The 24,005-nt window shown below is 39.3% G+C and overlaps 1 protein-coding gene across 7 annotated transcripts in view; it reads right to left on the minus strand.

The window, feature by feature from the left end:
* Positions 1-18,777, minus strand: part of rell2.L (RELT-like 2 L homeolog) — a 33,402-nt gene extending 14,625 nt beyond the window's left edge. Inside the window, exons 1-6 of one of the 7 annotated variants that reach the window (XM_041585164.1) lie at positions 18,623-18,775; positions 18,420-18,497; positions 8,768-8,981; positions 3,028-3,093; positions 2,883-2,946; positions 181-369 (exon numbers count right to left, since the gene is read on the minus strand). In XM_041585164.1, the coding sequence (XP_041441098.1) occupies positions 181-369; positions 2,883-2,946; positions 3,028-3,093; positions 8,768-8,975 (527 nt within the window). In that variant the 5' untranslated portion in view covers positions 8,976-8,981; positions 18,420-18,497; positions 18,623-18,775. 7 annotated transcript variants of the gene reach the window in all.
* Positions 18,778-24,005: the final 5,228 nt, after the last annotated feature.

Here is a 24,005-nt window from a genome sequence, read left to right on the forward strand (position 1 = left end):
AAGGATTTGGCCGAATCTGAATCCTGCTGAAAAAGGCCGCATCCCGAACCAAATCTTGGAAGATTCCCTTGAAGATGTAAAGGGGGTAATTGCAGGGCAATATAATTTGTTGTCTACTGACATGCAGCATATTGCCATGCCCCGCAACAAGGATAATGAATGTGAAGTCAGAAGAAGTACCTTCCAACAGAGAAGACAGTGACCTCCCCAGGGTGTGACTTTCCCTTGCCTTCCTTTGAGCGGCCCATGCGGTGTAACAGGCTCCTCTTCTTGCGTGAGCAATGGATACACGGTGCTTGTGTTGAACCAAGATGAACGGTGTGATGATGAGGGGGACCTGCATCTTGGCTCTCACGGTGTGGGCACAAGCTGACATAGAGTTATGGTAAAGAGTGACTATTCTTTAACAATGCAGGGCATTTAATAGAGAAGGCCATTAAATACCAACGTCATTTCATGGAAATAAGGAACTTTCTAAATATAATGAAAAATGCTGTACTGTTTCTAAAAAATATCAGTTACTCTTCACTATTCCCCTTTCCGCAATCTGTTGCTCTTCATGCAGGAGTCCATGTCAGTTTATGTCAGATACATTGGGGTGAGCTTCTTTTCCCTGGATATTGTATTAGAGCTAACTGTCTTTCACAATAACGGACTCTCGCTCAAAGCTGCACTTAGACAAACAGATTCCAGTGATGGAGGACAGTGAAGGGTAACTTGAGTTCAGAAATGCTACAACAATTCATAATTATATTCAGAGGGGGAAATTTAATAAAGGGCAAAGTGGCTAAAGCTGGCGAAAATTTGCCAGCGTGACATCATTTCAGCCAGCGATTTACTAGCGGTTGCTGGTGTAACTTCGCTGGCGCAACTTGGCACTCGAACGCCAGTGAATTTTGGCCATGGCGAAAGAGCTTTACTATGCAAATTCACTAACTTTTGGATTTTACTGAACGTTACCTCTATCGCCAGACTTGCCTTCGCCATCTCAGACTAGGATAAGTGCAATAGAGTAGATAGGAGTTCCTCAAAAAAAAAGTTGAACATTTTCAAAAAACGCTGGCGTCTTTTCCTTTCTACAGGCTGAAAAAGATCGAATTTTTTTTTGGGGTACCCTCCTCCCCTCCTACAACATATGGCACCTAAACTAAACTGTGGGCACATGTGTAGGGCAATATAACACCTCTATATAATTTTATTAAGGTTCCCTGGCCTTGTGTAGTGTAATGCATTTGCTGCAACATATATGGCCATTGTACTTTAACTGCACGCCGTATGCAAATTAGCCAACCCTATCGTAACTTCGAACTGCTGAGCGTATTTGCTAGCGTTACCCTGTGCACAACTTCGGATCTTCATGAATTATCGTTGTCGAATCGAATTTACGCCTGGCAAAGTGTTGCGATGTGTGTAAAGCCAGCGCTGGCAAATTTTCACCGGTTAGTGAATTTGCCCCAGAGAGTTCTCCTTTAACTGCTACCATGTTTGCAAGGTTATGAGTTCTTATATTGGATATTAGAATATAGTCATTTATTTATTTATTAACATTACAATGTAGTAATAGTTTAAAATGCCTTAATAGGGTTAACACAAATGGCTTTTTGGCTCATGCTATGTCTGATTCGGTTTTGAGAAACAAAATGAAATTTTCAATAAAGTGGATTTGGTGGGGCCCAAGTGCTTTGGTCTGGTGTTTACAAAAGCCTCACGGCAGCTGTGTTGTCATTACAGAAAGAACTGTGCGTGCCGGAAAGAACAGGTACGATACATTCTAGAACTTCAGAGAAATACAGGCAGATGCTAATCAACTTATGCTGGCAAAAAGATTCAGAAATAAAAATCCCTTCAAAAGCTATTATAGAGATAGGATCTATTATCCAGAATGCTTGGAACCGTGGGTTTTCTGGATTTGGTAGATGTTCATAGTTAGAACTAGGCAATTCTTCAATAGCCCATTTTTATTTGCTTAGAAGCTCATGCCCCCAGTTTTAAAATGAACGTAAAAGTACAGCTGTATGATTTCCTCTCCCCATGGAGTTTTGATTAAATTCTATAATACATGGATCACAAAGAACTATGACTGTCAAGACACAAGTCCCCAATTTCTGGGAGGGAAAGGGATTTAGCCACTACTATTCAACCTGAATGGACCACAGTAATCAGAACCCATAGGAGTCAGGGAAATAATAGATGCTGTATTTTGGCAGGTCCCATTTACTAACTATTCATGGAAAGTTTAAAATATTTTATGAATATATTAAAATTATAATTAACATCCTATTTTGTTAGCTAAAGCTACATTATCTAGAGTTGGAGCAGCCACTTGTGATGGGTTTACTTAAAGCAGCTGCTGATGAAAAACAATTCCCGGCATCCTTAGCTAACCTTTCCCAGTGTATTGACCTACAGGTCTCCACAGGTCAGGCATTTCATAGGTCACTAACACTAGCAGTGGTGTAATTAGATATTACTGGACCCACAGCAAATTATTTTTCAGACCCCCAAAATGTTTAGAAGTTGACTTTTTTAACCAATATTTATTGAAATTGTAGCTAAATTAGGGTTTTATGGGGCCCCTATACCTCCTGGGCCCCCTGCAGATGCAAGGTCTGCTTCCTCAGTTACACCATTGAACACTAGGGACCAGCATCAGAATGAAGAATAAATTGTAGAGGGCCTGATCAAGAAACAATGGTCTAAAATGTGATTTAAAAGGGAACGTCCCCTTTCAATGAAGCTTCAGGCTTCCTAAATTGTCCTTTCAGGCAGCACCACTTCCTCTGAGCTTTGAAATAAAATGCCCATCACCTGAATCCTCTATATCATTGATTTGCTGTAAAGCCCATCGGATGTAAATGAACATGCAGTAAAAGCCTCCTCACCTGGGGACAATAGGCACGTCTCCTTCAGTGTCACCCAACATCTGCTTAAGCGCTTCCGCGTTTGCTAGCAATGAACACAAATATACACGTCACTGACAATATCCTGCACACAAACACCATCGTAACCGTTAGGCACAACACTAACCTTCATTCTGGATAATGCACTTCACTATACGTTCCACCGTGTCTTCATTTGACATCTCTTCTGCATCTGCACATGGGAAAGAAACCAAACCACTCACATATATAATGTATTCAAATGGTTCTCCGCATTACAGTGAAGATTTAGTGGACGCACCACATTGCCGATCATTCTGTGCCGCTATCATCGACCTTTCTAAGTCTACAGCAGCATTTCCTTTGTACATGTACGGGGGAATGTAATAAAAGTCAGCAACGGAAAAACTATTCGCAATGAGAAAAGTTATGCCTTTGCGCGAACAAATTTTGCTTTGCGAGAATTTAATCTGGCTTTTGCAAACCCGGAAACTGTTTAGCGACCACTTCCGACAGTGGAAGACCGTTTGCAAATTTTTTAGTTTGTGCCAATGCGCAGTCAATGTAATAACTAAAAATATAAGAGTGAACTAAAATAAAGGACAAACTAAATGAAGTGTAATAATAAGAGTAATAAGTGTAAATGGATTCAAAGTGTTACTTGGTGCAGTTACTTGGTGCAGTTAAAAACATAGGACCACCATTAGTTTGATGGGGTGGGTATGAGGTGCTATTAGATAAATACGTTGAATCCATTTACAATATTACATGTTTGGGGGAGTGTAATAAAAGTCGGTAACAAAAAAACTATTTGCAATGCGAACAAATTTTGCTTAGCGAGAATTTAATATAGCTTTTGCGAACCCGGAAACTGTTTAGCGACCACTTCCGAAAAGTAGAAGACCGTGTGCAAATTTTTTAGTTTGCGCCAATGCGCAGTAAGTGTAATAAAACTTCTTACTGAAAAAGTCGTTATGTTTGCTCCAAAAGATTCCGACACCTTCAAGCACTTCTTAAACGTGCGCAATTACAATTTGCAATGCTATACCAGTTTAAGGAACAATATTATAATATGACATGTACGGGGGAACGTAATCAAAGTTGGTAACGGAAAAACTATTCGCAATGCGAAAAGTTTTGCCTTTGAAAACAATTTTTGCTAAAAATATAAGAGTGAACTAAAATAAAGGACAAACAAAATTAAGTGTAATAATAAGAGTAATAAGTGTAAATGGATTCAAAGTATCTAATAGCACCCCATACCCACCCCTTTAAACTAATGGTGGTCCTATGTGTTTAACTGCACCAAGTAACACTTTGGATCCATTTACACTTATTACTCTTATTATTACACTTAATTCAGTTTGTCCTTTATTTTAGTTCACTCTTATATTTTTAGTTATTTACATCCAACTGACACACATACTTATATACACATGTTTTAAGTGTGCACCTGTGCATTTGGTTTTACTTTGCCTTCACTACTTGTATGTCATTACATTGTTTTAAACAATGGGCGTTGGTTTGGGCAATTACTCCCTCTTAAAAGCCGCAAGGCAATGGCGACGGGGGAGGATTTAACCTTCAGATTGAAACCAAAGCTCAGCAGACATTTACTTTAATTAATGCTACTATGCAGAGAGGCACTAGATACTTTATACTATGACCAGAGGTAAACAAGTTAGGGGCCGCCATATGGGGTTTACCTTGACGTGGTATGGTGGCTTATCAACTTTATGATCATAACAATGTAACTAAAAACCCCTGTCCTTAAACACATGCACTTGCATTTATACTGAATTACTTATGAGGCAGGGGCCCAGGGATGTGCATTGTAAGTAGCACTTCCACTATACTTAAATATACTTGAATTTAGCCTTAAGAGTGCTTCGACTAACCCTCGAATTTTGTATAGCTTTTTCGAACCCGGGAAACTGTTTAGCGACCACTTCCGACAGTGGAAGACCGTTGCGAATTTTATAGTTTGCGCCAATGTGCAGTAAATGTAATAAAACTTCTTACACCTTCAAACATTTCTTAAGAGTGCGCAGTTAAAATTTGCAATGCGCAAGTATAATTTGCAATGCAATAACAGTTTAAGGAACAATATTACATGAGCGGGGGAGTGTAATATAAGTCGGTAACGAAAAAACTATTCGCAATGAGAACAAATTTTGCTTAGCGAGAATTTAATATAACTTTTGCGAACCCGGAAACTGTTTAGCGTCCACTTCCGAAAAGTGGCAGACCGCGTGCAAATTTTTTAGTTTGCGCCAATGTGCAGTGAGTGTAATAAAACTTCTTACTGAAAAAGTCGTTATGTTTGCTCCAAAAGATTCCGACACCTTCAAGCACTTCTTAAGAGTAAGCTCACAGTGAAATAATAGTTTAAAGAACAATTTTACATTGTGAGATGTGGATTTTTATTCTTATTGGTGCGAATTGTTTTTCTCTTTGCGACTTTAATTACATTCACCCCATAAGTCTTATTTACTGATCGTAACATCTGAGCACGATCGTAACATGATGCTTAGATAGAAATACTGGTATGAGGTAAAAAATAATTCTTATGTTTGGCAGCCCCTCAGTGATTTCATCTTTCCTTCTCCTTTAAGACATATGAGTGCAAATGTTGGCACTTCAAACACACTTGAATAACACCATTAGTTTGTTATGGTGCAACATAAGAAGCGAACCTGAAATTACTGGCAGCTCAAGGCTGGTTATTCCAGGAATTATAGTTGAATTACTTTTTATAACAACAATTTTGTTCATTTGTTTAGAGCTAAGTGGTTACAGAAAGGGCCTTGTAACCCAAATTTCTGTAGTAAGGTGTCCCTGTTAGTGATGGGTGAATAAATTCACCAAGCATGGATTTGCAGCGAATTTCCGCGTTTCTCCGCCAGTAAATAAATTTGCGAAACTGCACCAAAAATTGTCGGAGTAGTCGCATGCATAAATATTTTGTGCGTCAAAATTATTCGGACGCCCATTGACTTTAATGCACTTTGACAAAATAGTCACTCGTCAAAATTATTTTGACGTCCATCGACTCACGTTTTTCACCGTTTCGCAAACTTTTCAGTAAATTCGATGATTTTCTGGTGAAGCAAAACGCCACAGATTCGCCTATCACTAGTCCCTGTACCTATTTGCTGATTTCTTAGCATGAAACGTTTCCACTAGTGATGTGCGGATCAGGGTTTCCCTGACCCGCACCCGACTCTAACCTGCCCTGCTAATAACGGCGCCCGCCCACACCCGCTTCCGGGGGTCCTTTTATAGACCCCCGCCGATGATGTCACAATGACGTCACAAAAGGGCCGAGCAGACGCGACACTATAAAACCGGAAGCCGGCATTTGAAGGTGGCGAGGAGCACTGCAAGGTCGACTGAACCCACCCGACTCCAGCGGGTATCGGGTCGGCCCGCACATCACAAGTTTCCACATAGAGAACTGCTTCAGATTCATCACAATCACACATGGGTGCACCTAGACATGTCCCTACACCCAGCCCACTTTCTGGAAAGACCTGTCACCCCTGTTTCTTATTATTCCTTTTATATATTCTGTTATAGGGTAAAAAGGTTCTTTTGATTACTGAGTGAAATAAACACATTTCTTCATATTAGAAGATGAAAATATATATTGTACTATTTTAAGTTTGGTCTCTTATTTGATAATTGGTTGTCATAGAGCAGATTTCAGCTGTGATAAGAAGCGTCTGCATGGAATAGAATATTTTCGGTAAAACTACCATCTTAATAGTTAGAATTTTCCACAAACAATAAGAGGTTAAAATGTGTTCAAATTCCTGAAAGGTTTAGGTATGACTCCCAGTAAGGGTAGGGTTGCTAGCCCGGATTTTGGAAGGGCTGTCCGGGTGAAAAGTGCCTGTCCGGATTTCCAAATTAGGAAATCCAGACGAGACATTGAAGTTAATGACATGATCAGCCTATCACAACGTCACCCTTTAACATCACTGGCCCGCCCCCGACTTCTTCCACCCCCTGCCTGTTTTTCCCAACCGGAAAAGGTGGCAACCCTAAGTAAGGGGTAAAATGTTTCTTTATAAAATATTCTGGGTGTTATTTGTGATCTTTACCCAGGGAAGTCAACAGTAAACACATTTGTATGGGTGGCTGACTGTACACACGGTTATAGTCTTATTTCTTATTCTTTCCCTTAGGCCAAATCCTGAGGGAGCAATGAGAAGAACAAGCGAAAAGCTTTCAAAGTGTTTGCTGTAAAAATCATAACTGGAATTTGCTTTGTCTTAGTTTATTGGATTGGGGGAAATGCCTTTGTAATAAGTGCTGCTTCCAATCCTTCTACAATGTCTACTTGTTTGCATTGTTTATGGCAGTAAAATCATAAGTCAAAGCATATCCCCTTGGCATGATTATGATACATTTTTGAGTGAGACTGGGCATTAGTTGGTGCAGAGTTGCAGGTCCTTTTTATAGGGTTTAGCATAGTGGTGATGTGGGGTTCTTGGAATGGGGGTAGAGGGAATTGTCTACTGTATAGTTGGGTATGTGCTGCTGTTGATTGCTCGTTGATTGCGGTTTTTGTTATCTGGTAACTGGAATTTGTTTTTCTTTGGTTCTTGTAGGGTAAAGGGCGAGTCTTACCACCTCTATCCTTTATCAAGGCCTACTTTTTTTTTTCCTATAGTTTGATCACTTTAGGGCTTATTATATTAGATGGTGGAGGAGGTTAGCATGAGATCATAGCAACTACGACTATATATGCAGATCAATAAAGTTCCCTGTGCAATTCTTATTGCAGGACATAAATGAGGATCTGCCTATACTCACTGGCCCCCCCGGAAGCTCCACATTAGGTTACATTTGCATCGCGTAAATATTTTTTGGACGCCCATAGACTTTAATGGGCATCAGCAACATTTCGCCAGCGGCAAATTTTTGGCGAAACAAAACTGGTCAAATTCGCCCATCCTTGCGACAGCATGACCTCACTTTGATTTAACCTTCAATCATACATACTGCAAATACAGTAGATGATGGAGTGCCTCTATTGCAGAAAATTGAAGCCTAAACGCAGTAAAGAGAAGGGCAGCCTAGAGCTGAAATTCCCTGCATGTCCATAAGATAGTAATACCCTACACTTTACTGTAGCAACTATAGATTTTGATATATTGTGTTTTCTCTTATTGTACTTTATAGAATATTTGGGATCGACACGTCAGCCCACACTCACTCATGCCCGGCCTTCTCCAGGGCCACCTTGATTTTTAGCAAGTCCCAACATTGCCCAGCCAACATTCTTGGATTCCCCCCCAACCTAGATGAGATACATTTACGAAAATATGCATGTTGCTTACACTTGCATGCTTTAAAAAAATGCAGAGTTTAATATAAGTGATTTCCTGTTCGAGAATGGAAGATGTTACCAAAATATCTGCCAAATAATATTCTCAGTGGGGCGTTAATAGACATGGACTAAGAGGTTAAATGATGCAGCTGGGAATGGGACGCTGATATATCTGTACAAAAGTTCTCTTTCTTAAGGTTTGGGGAATGAATCCCTAAAATATGTTCCTGTAGGACTCTCTAATGTCAAGCTATGGCACTAATTAATAATACTAAACTAATTATTGTTTATATACTGTCACCATATTTTGAAACGCTTTATAGACATAATATATCATTCAAATCAGTCCCTGCCCCAGTCTAAGGTCCTTATCATATTCGCACACAACATGGCAAGTGCCTGTAAACTCGCTTGTGTCGCCTGAAAATGGAATGCCCAGGGGAAACCCAAACAAATACGGGGAGAACATACAAACATGAATCTTCTCTAAGCTTTATTTACCCTTAAACAAACCAGAAACAAAAATAAATCACACAAGACCCTCACTCACTTTCAAGGTCTACGTTGAGCTCTTCCTTGGCCTCAGGATCCAGCTCTTCTGGGAATGTGCGGCAGCGGTAGCCTTTCTTCTTCAGAACATGGCAGATAAGGAAGCCAAGGAGTCCTGTGACAAAGAAAACCAGGACCAACAGGAACAGCATGTAAGGGCTCTGCTGGGGAGGGACTTCCTCCTCCTCCATGTTTATCTCCATCCCCATGTGGATCTGTAGTTTGGAACAGAAAAACATGCAGAAATCTGTATAAATTGATATTTAATAGCCAATTGTTAAATGTCCCGCCTTAAAATAAAATACATTTTGCTTAAAATTAATTTAATAGTCACGTCAAATCACTAAAATCCATATACTGTAAGATGGACATACTTCTTACATATAAAAACTTCTGGTGATGCTGGGATTTTAATTCAACACCAGCTGAAGGATAAAAATCATTCTCCTTCCATGAATGCAAAGCTGAAACTATTTCTTCTTCTGTATTCATGAAGCAGTTTGTACATCACATAACAGTATGTATGATGCAAATGATTGTGTTCACATACGTAAAAGCATGAAGTTTGATCCATAGTTTTATAGCTCTATGATTTTAAAGGCCTGAATAAGCCCTGGATGCCTTAGTGGTGGTGATCCTAGTGGGCTGGGAGTCATTTCTGGGATGTGGTGGGTAAAAATGTAATGCAAATAGAATTTATCAAACCACTTTGGTGCACACATGGCAAAAGAAGAAGGCAACTAATTCAAAAACTATAAAAAAGAAAAAAAAAAGTTGCTTAGAATTAGCCATTTTATAACATTCTAAAAGTTAACTTTAAGGAGAACCACCCCTATAATATAGAATGGAGTGTTTAAAAATGCACATGCTATGCGTTAGCACATTGGATTCAATAGCCCTGTCTCATATATATGTTTGACCACGCCCATTTTTGTGACCACATCCCCCTAATTACCATGTTCATTTTACAAAATTTGGCAGGTTATGAAAGTTTGAATGCATTTCTGTTTTTTCTGTCTAAGTTTTGTTAATGAAGGTGAATTTAAGGCCCTGTAGGCTGCAAGTAGGGTTGCCACCTTTACTGAAAAAAATTACCGGCCGGTGGGGGGCGGGTACAACTGCATTGCCAGTAAATTTGTAATACCAGCCCCGGCCTTGGCAGGTGTTTTACCGGCTAGGCCGGCTGCAAGTCACAGTTTCCCCAAGAGACCTGCTTATCTTAAATGGTTACATTTGCTTCTTAGCTTATCTTAATTTGTTACAAATGTATCTAAGTCCACCTGCCAGTATTCTGGGCTCTCTGTCAAAAGCCGATTATGTTTTAGAAACAATCTTTTTCTGGCTGTTCTGGCTGTTCAGTGCAGGAGATCTGTCGGGACATTTCAATAACAAAACCTGGGACTGCGGGTTGAGCTGTCAAAAACAGGACTGTCCCGTAAAAAATAGTACAATTGGGAAGGATGCTGTCTGAGTCAGACATTTTGGGTTCTAGGATCCAAGATTTGATCAGGCTTCCTTTCTGCAAAATAAGGATCAAACTATAGCCCAGCTACAATATCAATAATATCTAAGACCATAAACCTTAACTGTGGCATTTATAACTGACTTGTCTTAGAGCAGCCCCTGTCCATTGCTTTGGGTAAAATCAAGACAAAATAACAAACAGATCGGCAAAATGATTGGACAAGTCAAAAAGACGAACAAGAGTAGTTTGGATAGTGAAAGATATCGAAATGACTGTTGCAGTTTAATTAATGGATCTTTATCATCATGTTGCATCGTCATGTTTTGAGATATTCTGAACACCTAAAATAACCTAGAAAAAGTGTTTATCCTGAAAAGATTCCCCACTATGTCATCCCCTCTCCCCAATACCTCTGATTATTCCCGTTTGCCTGAAACGTTTGAAGTAGGTGCTTTCAATTTATCACCGGAACCATGAAACAAAGCAAACTCCTACTTTGTCCTACCAGAAGCAGACTTCAAAGGTTTCCTGGATCCTTAAACGTTTCTTTTTTTCCCTTTTTCTCTCCCATGGCCATTTAACCAGGAAAGCAAATGTATTCAGTCTTCTGTGACTACAATGAAATTCGTGTCTGTCCTGTTATCTGTGTATTCTTACTGCCGGGAGCCTTAGAGCAATCAGAACATGATGCAGGCTCAACATTTACCATCTTCTCAGCATCTACCAAATTCATATTTAAGTTTTTCGGTTAATGAGACAACAAATACAGATATCAGACCTGTTATCCAGAATGCTTGGGGTTTTCCGGTTAACAGATCTTTTTTTTGGATTGTCATACCTTAAGTCTACTAGAAAATCATTTAAAAACAAAATAAACCCAATAGGCTTCCAATAAGGATTCATTATATCTCAGTTGGGATCAAGTACATGTTACTGTTTTATTATTACAAAGAAAAAGAAAATCATTTTAAAAATTAGAATTATTTGGATAAAATTGACAGCCTTTCCATAATTCAGAGCTTTCTGGATAACGGATCCCATACCTGTACTTTATAATTATACAAAGGCAATGTTATCCCAGAAGAATGAAACTGGACTGCCCCTGGAACGTTAATAATAATATCTGATCTTGCATTAAAACCAGATGCTTTATTTCTTCTATTATAACCAATGATTGTTTTCATATATATGCAATATGCACAGTGTGTAAGATGACAGTAAACAAATCATTGTTTTAATATCTTAAAACAATATATTGCTATACTCTCAACTCAATATCTTAATATAAAAAGAACTCCCCTCACTATTCTAAAAAATGTGAAACAAATGTTATCAATTTATTTTTAGAAAAAAGTGAGCTGCCTTTATACATGGATAACTATATAGATATAGAGATATGGATAAGTATGCCAACAGAGCAGAGTCCTTAATGCCACTTCCTTTGAAGGCTGTTGTTAAAAAAAAAGAGAAACAAGAGAAAAAATAGACATTTTAAAAGCAGTATATGGCATAAGGGATAAATAACAATGAGTCAGGTGCAAGTGCTGGAGAGCTCAGGGCCACAAAACAGCATCACTTAGATTAGCATATACTGAACCCTTGCAAAGTGCAAACTGACTTTCCCAACAGAAGGTGCAGAATACACTGCTCTGAGGCACATATGACCTGTACAAAGCCCAAAATCCTGTACGCCCCTCCCATACCTTAGCCGCTACTTTCTTGTGGTTCTGAAATGACACACAAAAATACACCTGAATGCCTTGTGGCCACCAGCAAGCACAATCCTAATATGGCCAGTAAAGGTATCCGCTGCTGGTGAACCATTCCCTATGACAAGCAATTAATTGTTCCTTATACTGGTAAGCAAAGCACATTGCAATTTGTGTTGCTAATTATGACACGTTTTTTCATTTCTCACTTTACTGGCAGAGAAAAATGACATGAATGGCACTTGCCTGCCCTGTGCAGATGGGGCTGATTTTGGCAACAAAATGTATCCTGGCACATCAGGTGGTTTAAGCATTTTCTCATTCTGTGTTTTTTTTCCCTGCCAGTAGAGAAAATAGCAGTTGTGACACATCTTGTCTTGTGTTGCTTTCCAGTTGAAAGGCAGAATAATGCACATTGGCCTAGTATTTAGCTCTGGTTCCACTGCTGGAGGCCTAAAATGAATTCCAACCGTGGCAATATCTGCAAGAAGTTTGTGTGTTCTCTCTGTGTCTACATGGATTTCCTCTGGTTACTCTTCTTTCCTCTCACATTCCAAAAACACCAGCAAGTTTCCCCTCTAGTTATTGTGTGATTATGATAGGGACTTTACAGTGTAAGCTGCACTGATGTGAATGAGGAACAATCTCTGGAAAATGCTCACAGACTAGCACTGTATATTATTAACAGGCAAAGATTGATGGAAAGGTCACAAAGCAGGATTTAGGTTCAGAAGCACTGGAGACATGTGGGAGACTTTCTAGCTCTTTAAATCTCATGCGTGCCAATCCCCATGGTCTGTGCCAAACGAGATGAGACTTGGGGGAGATGGGAAAGGGGCACCCTATGTATAAATCCAGCCCTGGTCATTAAAGGATAATAATAAAGTTGCTTACAGTGGGACAGTAGTATGAGAAAAACTAATGAACAGCCTTTGATTTCAGGGAACCAAGTATTATACTGTATTCTATCCTGGCAACACGTTCTGAGCTGTTCACCTTTAAATTAACATTTTAGTATCATGTATCGAATGATGTATAGACTAATATCATATTCTGGGACAATTTGCAATTGGTTTTAGTTTTTTATTATGGTTTTTTGAGTTATTTAGTTCTCCAGTTTGCAATTTTAGCCAAATTACCCTAGCAACCATGCACTGCTTGGCATATACTGCAATATGAACATAAGAGGGCCTGAATAGAAAGAGGAGTAGCGATCACCATACATTTGTAGCCGTACAGGGCGTTTGTATTTTAGATGTTGGAGTCAGTGATCCCCTTCATTTTGGAAGCTGGAAAGAGTCGGAAGAAAGCAGCAAATAATTCAAAAACTATAAAAAAAAACAAACAAACTGAAAACTGAAGACCAATTGAAAAGATGCTTAGAATAACCTACATAAAAAGGTGAACCACCCCTTTCCTTACAAGATCAGAGGGTTTTAGAATTGAGTTCTCTTTTGTATTCAAAAGCTCTTAACAAATGAACAGATACATGCACATGGAAGTAATGTAATAAAAGTCCCAATCCTTGCGCCAGGCCCAGTAACCCATAGAAAGGTGACAAGGCACCTGGCAATAAATAAAACCGCACCACAGACAGGAAGTGTATTTGCAAATTTAGATCGGCTTCTGCATCCTGTCTCAGTGGTATTCTATATTCTGATTTATTTTTTATGAAACTTCCCTCTCTGCTAAAGCTGATTTTTTTTTTTTTAGTTATATTAAAACGTATTCTTTCCCTGAAATCTGTGCTTTCAATTTCAAGTTATAGATCCATTTTTATACTGTATTTTTGCCTAACATCAGCTGATATGAGCTATATATCTCCAGACAGGCTTTATTTGCTTCTCTCCAGCTTTCAAATGGGGGGGTCACTGACCCCATTCCCCACCCCCAAAACAAATGCTCTGTGAGTCTACGTATCTATTGTTATTGTTACTTTTTATTATTTGTCTTTGTATTCAGGCTTCCCCTATTTATATTCCAGTCTCTTATTTAAATATTAAATATTAAATTTGGAGAGCACCAAATGCAGACTAGCTGCTTCAAATATTTATTGCTGACTACAATACAAATCTAATTATCACATGGGCTTCTTCTTGAATGTCCCTTCTAGATATGCCATAAGCTGCTCCTTAGCCCTATTCCTTAGCCCTCTTTTGACAGCTCAACCTGCAGTCCCTCATTTGTACTGGAAAGTCCTGTTTTTCTCTGAACTGAACAGCCAGAACAAGAAACAAAGTTTCTAACTTAATTGGCTTTTGACAGAAAGACCAGAACAGCCACAGCAGCAGATAAGATACTTTTGTAATAATTTCGAGAAAAGCAAATAAGTAATGGTAACAATATAAGATAACAGGTCCATTGGGAAAAGTTAGACTCGCATCTTAAAGGTCAATTCACCTTCATTAGCAAAACTGTAATAACTGAAAAAAATATGTTCAAACTTTTATAACCTGCCAAATTTTATAAAATTTCTATCCTTTCTATTCTTGCTCTTTCCAGCTTTCAAATGGGGGTCACTGACCCCATCTAAAAACAAATGCTCTGTAAAACTACAAGTGTATTGTTATTGATACTTTTTATTACTCATCTTTCTATCCAGACAATCTCCTATTCATATTCCAGTCTCTTATTCAAATCAGTGCATGGTTGCTAGGGGAATCTGGTCCCTAGCAACAAGGTTGCTGAAATGGCAAACTGGAGAGCTGCTAAATAACTCAAAAACCACAAAAAATAAAAACCAATTGCAAATTGTCTCAGACTTTCAATGTGCCCATATTTTACTAATGCGAGGTCTACTTTTAATGATGATTATAATTTAAATAATAATATAATAAATAATTTATTTCCATAAAGCATTGTTAGCATTCTATTCCATGGAAAATATTACTTAAATATTAATTTATGAGAATGCATATTGCTATATTTAACAAACATCCGTTTCTTATGTAACCTTGATGTAATAAATATCTGAATGAAAAGCATGAAACAGGAGGGTGATATAGACAAGTTGTTTGTTGATATTGTCTTGAGATCTTCTGATCACCACCTAAGGGTAAGGTCACACTGGGAGATTCGGGGAGATTTAGTCGCCCGGCAACTAATCGCCTCTTCTTTGGGGCGACTAATCTCCCTGAACTGCTTTCCCCTGCCTTCCGCCTGCTGAAAAAGCGCACTAGTGGCGCTTCGTTTTTCGAAGTCGTCCGAAGTTTTGAGGCGACTTTGGAAAACGAAGGGCCGCGAGTGCCATGCCACTGGCGATTTTTCATTCTAGCAGGCAGAAGGCAGGGGAAAGCAGTTTCCCCTTCTTTAGTCGCCCCAAAGAAGAGGCGATCAGTCGACTAAATCTCCCCGAGTCTCCCAGTGTGACCTTAACTTAAAGGTCTACTGGTAGATCCAGATTTACCTTTTGGACACCCCTGCTCTACATCATACTAAAGGTTAATTTAAAGGTGAACATTCCCTTTAAACCAGTAGTTCTGGATGTACAGTTGGCCGCAGGGAGTGATTTGCATGTTTTCTGCCCAGAAAAGAGTTAACACCTCGTCATGTTTTAAGGCAATTGGTGCAGGTAAAAGTCTGAAACAGGTAATTGTAAGAAACTGAAGCATGTGAACCCCTTTTGTTTTCAAATGCCTGGTGCAATGTGATGCTTCGCATTGAGAAGGGCTTGTTGGCACCTTGTCTCCCTAAGCAGGTTGGGTTTTCTGTGGTGAAGAGACTAATACAGCCCCCTTCAGAAACTCTACTGTAGATTGTATAAACAAGCTGCTGTGTAGCCATTCAAAGCTGAAAAAGGAGAAAGGGCTCAGGTTTACATAGCAGATAACAGATGAGCTCTGTAGCATACAATGGAATTCTACAGAACTTTTATCTGTGATGTAACCTGTGTCATTTTTTCCTTTTTCCGATTGAATGGCTGCCTCCGTGGCTACAAAGCGACTCATTTATATAAACTATAGTAGTAGTAGTAATGCAGCAAACACACCAGTGTAGGGCAATAGCACATCATATTTAAATGACTTTACAACACTTTTTATTTTTTGGTGTTAACTGTTCCTTCAACAGAGTGCACTGTGCTAAAGAAAACCATTCTAAATACCCAGATCATCTTTGGGTTGAGCAATGCTATGTTTAAATTGTAAGTGGCTCACAATAGTAAAACAATATAATTTTCCTAGTAACTAGGGGTGTATGTGGGGTAGGAATCCTATGGCTTTCATCAATTATCACTGACTCCTCTGCATACCCGGCTTGTTAGCGTCCGGCAATGATGGCGTATAACATTAGTAGCACTATATAGTCCTGTAGATTAGATAGAGGATTTCCCACATCCCACGTTCAATTACTTGGAATCTCCAGCAGCAGGCAAGTCCCCTCTGAGTGCATTCCACACCCTCCCCCACCCCTCAACATTCCAGTATCCCTTGTCTTCCACACATCCATGAATCCGTCAGATCCCACTGTGCATTGTATCACCATTCCCAATCAGTTTTACCAGTCTAGCCGGTCAGGTAACAAAAGGCAGCCTCTCAGGGGAGATTAAGGGCGGCAGCCTCCCCCGTGGAAAAAATGATTGTCTGTGCTCAGGACCATGCTGCTAAGGTAGAACAAACATCACTGCAATTTTATTCTCTCCCTTTCTAGTTTAAAATAAAACCCGTGCACTTTTGTCCTTGGCTTTGCAGTGATCAGCAATGAATGACCTTGACTGTATCTCTGCAATATTATGGCACACCTTCCCTCATGAATAAGTTCATTTGCTGCAGTTCCACACTAAGGAGAGCTGCCAGGGATTCTCACACTCTCTCTTTCTACACGCTGAGCTTTCACATCTGCCCTGGATACAGCCTATCCCTCGCCTTACCTGGATACCTGGGAAATGATGCTTCTGTCTTCAGCAGGATCCACCTGTATCCTAGCAACCGGGCATCCTCTCTGGAGATAAGGACCAATGTGGGGAGAAACCTAGTGAACCCTGTAGTTCTTCCCATGTCCTGAGATGGGTCACATAGCTGAGAGCATTCACTGAAGCAGCTGCAGGCTTGATATCAGAACCACTCCCCTCCCCGTCCCTCCTTCCTCTGGATGCTGCCTGTCTCTCCCAGCTCCTACAGCACCCATGGGAGACACAAATCACTCATCCACTGTTGACTTCTGTGTGTGTTGATTTCTAGTGCTATTCACAGCATAGGGAATAATAGACAATAACACTTGCAATACTGTTTTGTACATAACCCATACATAGTATGGAACAGAGAGTACATTCTATCATGCAGATGGGCACAATCCACAAAGTTTAGCTGGCAGTTTACATCAGCAACTGCCATATTCTCCTAGCAACAAACCCTTGCCATAGGTGCTATGCCAGACATTATAGCTATGGTTATACTATGATGGTACTTAAGACGGTTATACAAAAACTGTATTTGCCGGGCACAGAGAATTTTTTTTTAATAGATTGTGATGTTTTGGTACATGCCTGCTTGAGGGCAGTGACATCAGTTTGTGTAAAAAACCACAGTGACATCACAATCCTTCAGCTTCATCCCCATTATCAATTCAATAGGCCTTGACTTATATATGCTGCTCCTGCCAACAGACAGGCTAGTAAACAGCCCCCCAAAATTGACTTGTCCAGGATACTGATGTAAGGGATGGACCCCCCAGGCTCAGACTGAGAGTCAAAATAGGCCCTGGCATTCCAAGTACACAGTGGCCCAAATCTATCTATAGAGAAGCAAACATCATTAAAGATTGTGGAAGAGTTGTTTTGCCCAACTGAACTTACAATCTACAACCACAAAATCAGAGAACCACGTGAGTAACATCTGAAACACCCTACGTACATGCATTGCAAAGAAAGGTGTACCGAGCACTATTTGGTAGCGTGCAGGCAATTTTTTAGCATGCAGAAAAGCATTGGAAAACTTTTGATGCCTTTTATACCTTTCAGGCTGTTGCTGAACTTCACCTTCCCGCTCCCAGAATCCCTAGCTGGATAAGACCATGCCTAATTTAGGTCATTTCACCAAGCCGTCACATAGTGGCTGGAACTTTTCTATATAAGAACCCCCACTTTCTAACTTCTGGTTTCAAAGGTAATTCAATCCTAGCAACCAGAAAAAAAAAAAAAACAGGAAAAAAAGTAAATTACTGGGGGTGGAATCTCCCACTGATTATAATTCCTTATCTCAGACCCTGGTGCTCTTTCCCCCCAGCCTGGGGCACTGTTATAGTTATCACCACCATTCTTTTTACTGTACCTGGGACCTCTGCTGTGACATTATAACAAAAAAGCAAATTATTGATAAACCCCTGTAAGTACAAATTCGCCAATTTGCCTTAGAACACTGCTGTATACATTATACTTAAATGTAAGGCAAAATGCCCCTTTATGAGAATTCACATTAAAAGAAATCCACCAAATACTGTAAGTGTGGAATAAAGTCACTTAGCAGAGGAGAATGAATGCTTACCAGGTTAGACAGGCTACTGGGAACCAGGGATTTGCTGCTGCCTCTCTGGAGGTCCTGTGCTGCAACGGCTGAGGATCACTGGGATAAGCACACATCATAGATGAGATCAAGGCAAATATTTTCTGTAAAAACACCAAGCAAAATCTTCCAGCCATGTCAGAAGTTTTTCAGGCTCACATTACACAAAGCCCTGAGTCTCTCACCCAGTCAGTAAGAGGTCTTCTGCAGTGCAAGCCCGCCCATCCCTATCCTCTCCCTTATAGATCATGTTGCATGGCAGAGACTTTCCTTATCTCAGTGGAAACACATCTGTCCTTCTTCTGCTGTTCCCTGATGCAGCTTTAGTCCTGCCGAGCTCTGACCTACAGGAGACTCACACTGCTGCATTCTTATAAATTCTGGAAAATCTCCAAAACAGCAGTTGTCTTGTGCCACCTAGTGGCTGTTGGGAAAAGAGACAAAGCTATCCAGCGTACAGATTTTCTACACTTTGGCTCTTGTATTACATTATATAGTAGATAATGTACTCCTATGTGAAAATGATAATGATATTAAAAGTCCCCTTGGAGTGTATGTGATATATACAAGCAATACGGTACAGGCTGTCATTTTTCCTGGGATAAAAATACCATCCTTCCTATAGTTTTATGTTTTTCCCCAATAAATAACATAATGAAACATTTTTACTGGCATTGTAGCAACCTCTGAGTCTGAGTGCATCTATACATACTTAGCTCAGAGGTGACTTTAATATCTTTTTTAGTGATGGCCGAATAAATTCGGCAGGCATGAATTTGCAGCGAATTTCCGTGTTTCGCCGCCAGCCAATAAATTATACGGATGCACCGAATCCACTATTTTGGATTCGGCCAAACCCCCGATTCCTTTCGCAAAAGATTTGGCAGAATACCGTACCGAATCTGAATCCTAATTGACGTTTGCAAATTAGGAGTGGAAAGGGGGAAACATTTTTTACTTCCGTGTTTTGTGACAAAAAGTCTCACGATCCCCCCCCTAATTTGCATAGGCAAATTAGGATTCAGATTCGGTTTGGCTGGGCAGAAGGATTCGGCAAATCTGAATCCTGCTAAAAAAGGCCAAATCCTGGCCTAATCCTAAATAAATTTTGGGATAATTCACCGGTGAAAAATCCGGCCTGACAAAAAAAAAATGGTTGTGCATCAGAATTATTCGGACGCCCATTGTCTTTAATGCATTTGGGCAAAAAAGTCGCACATATAACAATTGCCGCTCGCGTCAAAATTAATTTGATGCCCATTTGAGAAAGTGTGTGTGCCTTTTATATTAAATCCTAAATCCTGACATCAGAATATGTCATTGATAGATTAGTTTGGGAAATGGCCCAAGGAGGACTCTTGTCGTTGTGAAATCAGTTATTCATCATCCAACACTTTTTTTCAGTTGAGTTGTTTTCAGATAGTTTGCCAGAAATAGACTTTTTCAATTATTTGCTATTTGTTTTTCTAATATTGAAATATTGTCTTTTTTCCCAACTCGGGGGGGGGGGGGGGGGTCATTGACTCTGTAACTGTTCTAAATTGATACATTTAGTTGATACATTTCTTATCTATGTCCCTGCTGAGCAGAATCCCTGCGTTTCATTAAAGGCATCTGTAACAATTGATACAGTTGTTGCTATTGTTGCTGCTGAGAAATGTATCAACTGAAACACCAGATACACAAACATTCAACTTTAAACTTAAGTTCTGGAAGAACTGTAAAGAAAAGAAAGAAAAAAAGGTCTATATTTCTGGTGAACAATGTGAAAACAACTGAACTGAAAAAAAGTGTGTAAGCCCTTTAATGGGATCACATCAATTGTTGTTGTTTTCAAAACACATCAGTTAATAGTTAGTGCTACTATTCTGCACTGAAATCCATTTCTCAAAAGAGCAAACAGATTTTTTTATATTTAATTTTGAAATCTGACATGGGGCTAGATATTTTGTCAATTTCCCAGCTGCCCCTGGTCATGTGACTTGTGCCTGCACTTTAGCAGAGAAATGCTTTCTGGCAGGCTGCTGTTTTTCCTTCTCAATGTAACTGAATGTGTCTCAGTGGGACATGGGTTTTTACTATTGAGTGCTGTTCTTAGATCTACCAGGAAGCTGTTATCTTGTGTCAGGGAGCTGTTATCTGGTTACCTTCCCATTGTTCTTTTGTTTGGCTGCTGGGGGGAAAAGGGAGGGGGTGATATCACTCCAACTTGCAGTACAGCAGTAAAGAGTGATTGAAGTTTATCAGAGCACAAATCACATGACTGGGGCAGCTGGGAAATTTACAATATGTCTAGCCCCATGTCAGATTTCAAAATTGAATATAAAAAAATCAGTTCGCTCTTTTGAGAAATGTATTTCAGTGCAGAATTCTGTTGGAGCAGCACTATTAACTTTAAGATTCATTTTGAAAAACTGTTTTTTCCCATGACAGTATCCCTTTAAGTTGAGCTATGTGCCCATAACATCTTCCTCGCTCATTTATGTAGTGCCAGCAAGTTTCAGAGTGCTTAAAGTAACTACATCACTATGCAGGTGCCACTCAAAAACTTTGCTAGAGCAAAAAAAAACCATTAACAAATGGTTCAAATGTCTTTTTTTGTTTAATGATGTCAACGTATGAATTCTGGGAAACTCCTCCTGCACTTGATGCCATGCATTGCATCAAGTGCAGGAATGGTGGAATTGTCATATGAATTTTTGTGTAACTCTTCAATGTAGTCTTTAGTGCTGGCTTCTAAGAACACAACTCTTTCTAGCATTGCCATTTGACCTGCAAGCAGCACCTCTAGGGACATTGTTATGTACCTTCTCAGTCAGGTCATGTTTTTTCACTTTTTATTCATCCATTGATGACATCAACCAACAAAGGCAAAACCCTGCTTCAAGATAGGGAAAAAAAGCCACCCATATACCATAACCTATATAACCCATTCATTCTTTATCATCACTGTGTACAAGGCCATAGTTTACAATGGTCTAGAACCATTTTTTCCACTAAAACAATTTCCTGGATTAATTAATTAAATAAATTAATTAATTAATAATTAATTTCCCTTATTCATTTTGAGGACTGAATATTGTTTTTTTCCTGTATTCTTTTTATTGAACAGATTTATATCAGTTGACAATCATGTTGCATAGACATTAATGTATAATAAAGGACATAGTAAACATCTTTTCAAGCATATATTATTCATGTTCACATGTTCAATAGTAACTAAAAAAGTCCTAAAGACTAAACACTAAGTTATGCTAGACATTGATATTCCGTTCTTTAATGTCATTTCTTTTTTTACAGGTCGTCGGATCAGGCAACTTACAACGAGGACTAAATATTCTTGTCTGACATACATTGAGGACTGGAATTGATCTGTGGGCCCTACTCTGATATAATGGCTCAATCATAGAAAAGAAAAATATATTGACTTAGGGAAAGGGGAGGATTGCACAAGCTCTGTTCAGTTTCAAACTTTTTGAAAACCTTGAAAATTAATTTTTTGACCTTGAAAATATACAAACCTGTAACAAATACAACGTAGCATAATTAGCCTGGAATGCAAACATGAACAGTTTTGTTCCCTTTTACCTAAAAAAACAAAACAAATAAAACCCCAACATTTCTGCAGGATAATATCGTATTGTGATTGCAAATAAACTTTCTTAATAGTGGCCTTAGGGCAAAGTTTTAAAGATCCTATTGATGATATTCTGTAGCCCTTTGCCCTCTCTTCTTATTCATACCCACCTATTGGGTCTTTAAAGGGACACTGTCATGGAAAAACATGTTTTTTCCAAAGCACATCAGTTAATAGTGCTGCTCCAGCAGAATTCTGCACTGAAATCCATTTCTCAAAAGAGCAAACAGATTTTTTTATATTCAATTTTGAAATCTGACATGGGGCTAGACATTTTGTCAGTTTACCAGCTGCCCCAGTCATGTGACTTGTGCCTTCACTTTAGGATGGAATTACTTTCTGGCAGGCTGTTATTTCTCCTACTTAATGTAACTGAATCAGTCTCAGTGGGACTTGGCTTTTACTATTAAGTTCTGTTCTTAGATCTTCCAGGGAGCTGTTATCTTGTGTTAGGGAGCTGCTATCTCGTTACCTTCCCATTGTTTCTGTTTTAAGGCTGCTGGTGGGGGTTGATATCACTCCAACTTGCAGTACAGCAGTAAAGAGTGATTGAAGTTTATCATTGCACAAGTCACATGACTGGAGGCAGCTGGGAAATTGACAATATGTCTAGCCCCATGTCAGATTTCAAAATTTATTATAACAAAATCTGTTTGCTCTTTTGAAAATTGGATTTCAGTGCAGAATTCTGCTGGAGCAGCACTATTAACTGATGCGTTTTGAAAAAAACAAGTTTTCCCATGACAGTATCCCTTTAAACAGGGCTGATCGAATTCCCAAACTTCAGACTGGTGTTGCCTTTACTGGGGTTCAGTCCAGGGTTTTCTATTGAGCATCTGTAGAGCGAGTAAAACTTTGCACATGAATAAGGAGTGAGTTTCCTCAACCGTAATGCTTTTCACATGGACCAATTATACTTTGCTGGCTCTACATATGTTGTTCAAAAAAACCCTGCATTAAACTCAAATAAGGGTGGTTTGTAGTTTGGAAAACAAATGATCATATTGCCCTAAGCTTCACACTGACCCAGTGGATGAGCTTCAGCTATAGGGTATTTCATCTAAACGAAAGTATCAGCAGCGATACTGGGTTTTCTTAACAGCATGGCTTCTGCTTTACATACAGTGAAACCTCAATTTTAAATCCCCTGATTTCAAGTTTTCCTGCATTTTACATTTTTTATTTGTGGTCCCGCCAATTTATAATGCATTTCAGTGGGTGCATTTCCCTGATTTTAAGTAATGTTTTCCTGGATTTTACATCAAAATTTTGTCCTGATGTACCCAAAAACGGCTTTTTTTCCCTCTATTGTTATTATTAGTGAAATAAAGAGGTTTGAAAATAGTTCTACCTGTAAATGGTCAATTAGTCTGCCCCTTATACAGTCCTGCACCAATCACTTATTGCTTTAGCTTGTGTATGTGACTGACAGAGAGGCCTTGCACATGCCCCACATAGTGTAATTTTGCTTAAACCTTGTTATTAAAACAGTAACTATTGTATCTCAAAGTAAAATGGACTCCTGTGCTTATATCCTTTCAGTACTTGTAGAAAAAGTTACTTTAACACATTTCCCTGATTTTAAATTTTCCCGGACTTTATTTATTTTTTCCTGGTCCCCTGAAAAACTTAAAATGGGGGTTCTACCATATTTGCATATGGAAGTATAATGGCTGTATCATCCCCAAGAGAAATTTATAATTTGGTTTGGCAGGAGGAAGAGAGCTCCTCAAAAAGCCCGTTAATTGGAGCATTACTTTAATGGGGGGTCATTTGCAAAGACTTAGGGTACAAGTGCAGCATCAGGGGGAGCAGACCAGCTTTGTACTTGATGATTGTCATAGAGAAGTCAGTAAGGGACAGGGACCCATTAAGGCCTGCTCCAGATGCCTTTCCCTAATGTGTGCATCTGAATGAATGCAAGTTATGGG

The sequence above is a fragment of the Xenopus laevis genome, chromosome 3L, assembly GCF_017654675.1.
Source record: "Xenopus laevis strain J_2021 chromosome 3L, Xenopus_laevis_v10.1, whole genome shotgun sequence".
NCBI classification, from domain to species: Eukaryota; Metazoa; Chordata; class Amphibia; order Anura; family Pipidae; genus Xenopus; species Xenopus laevis.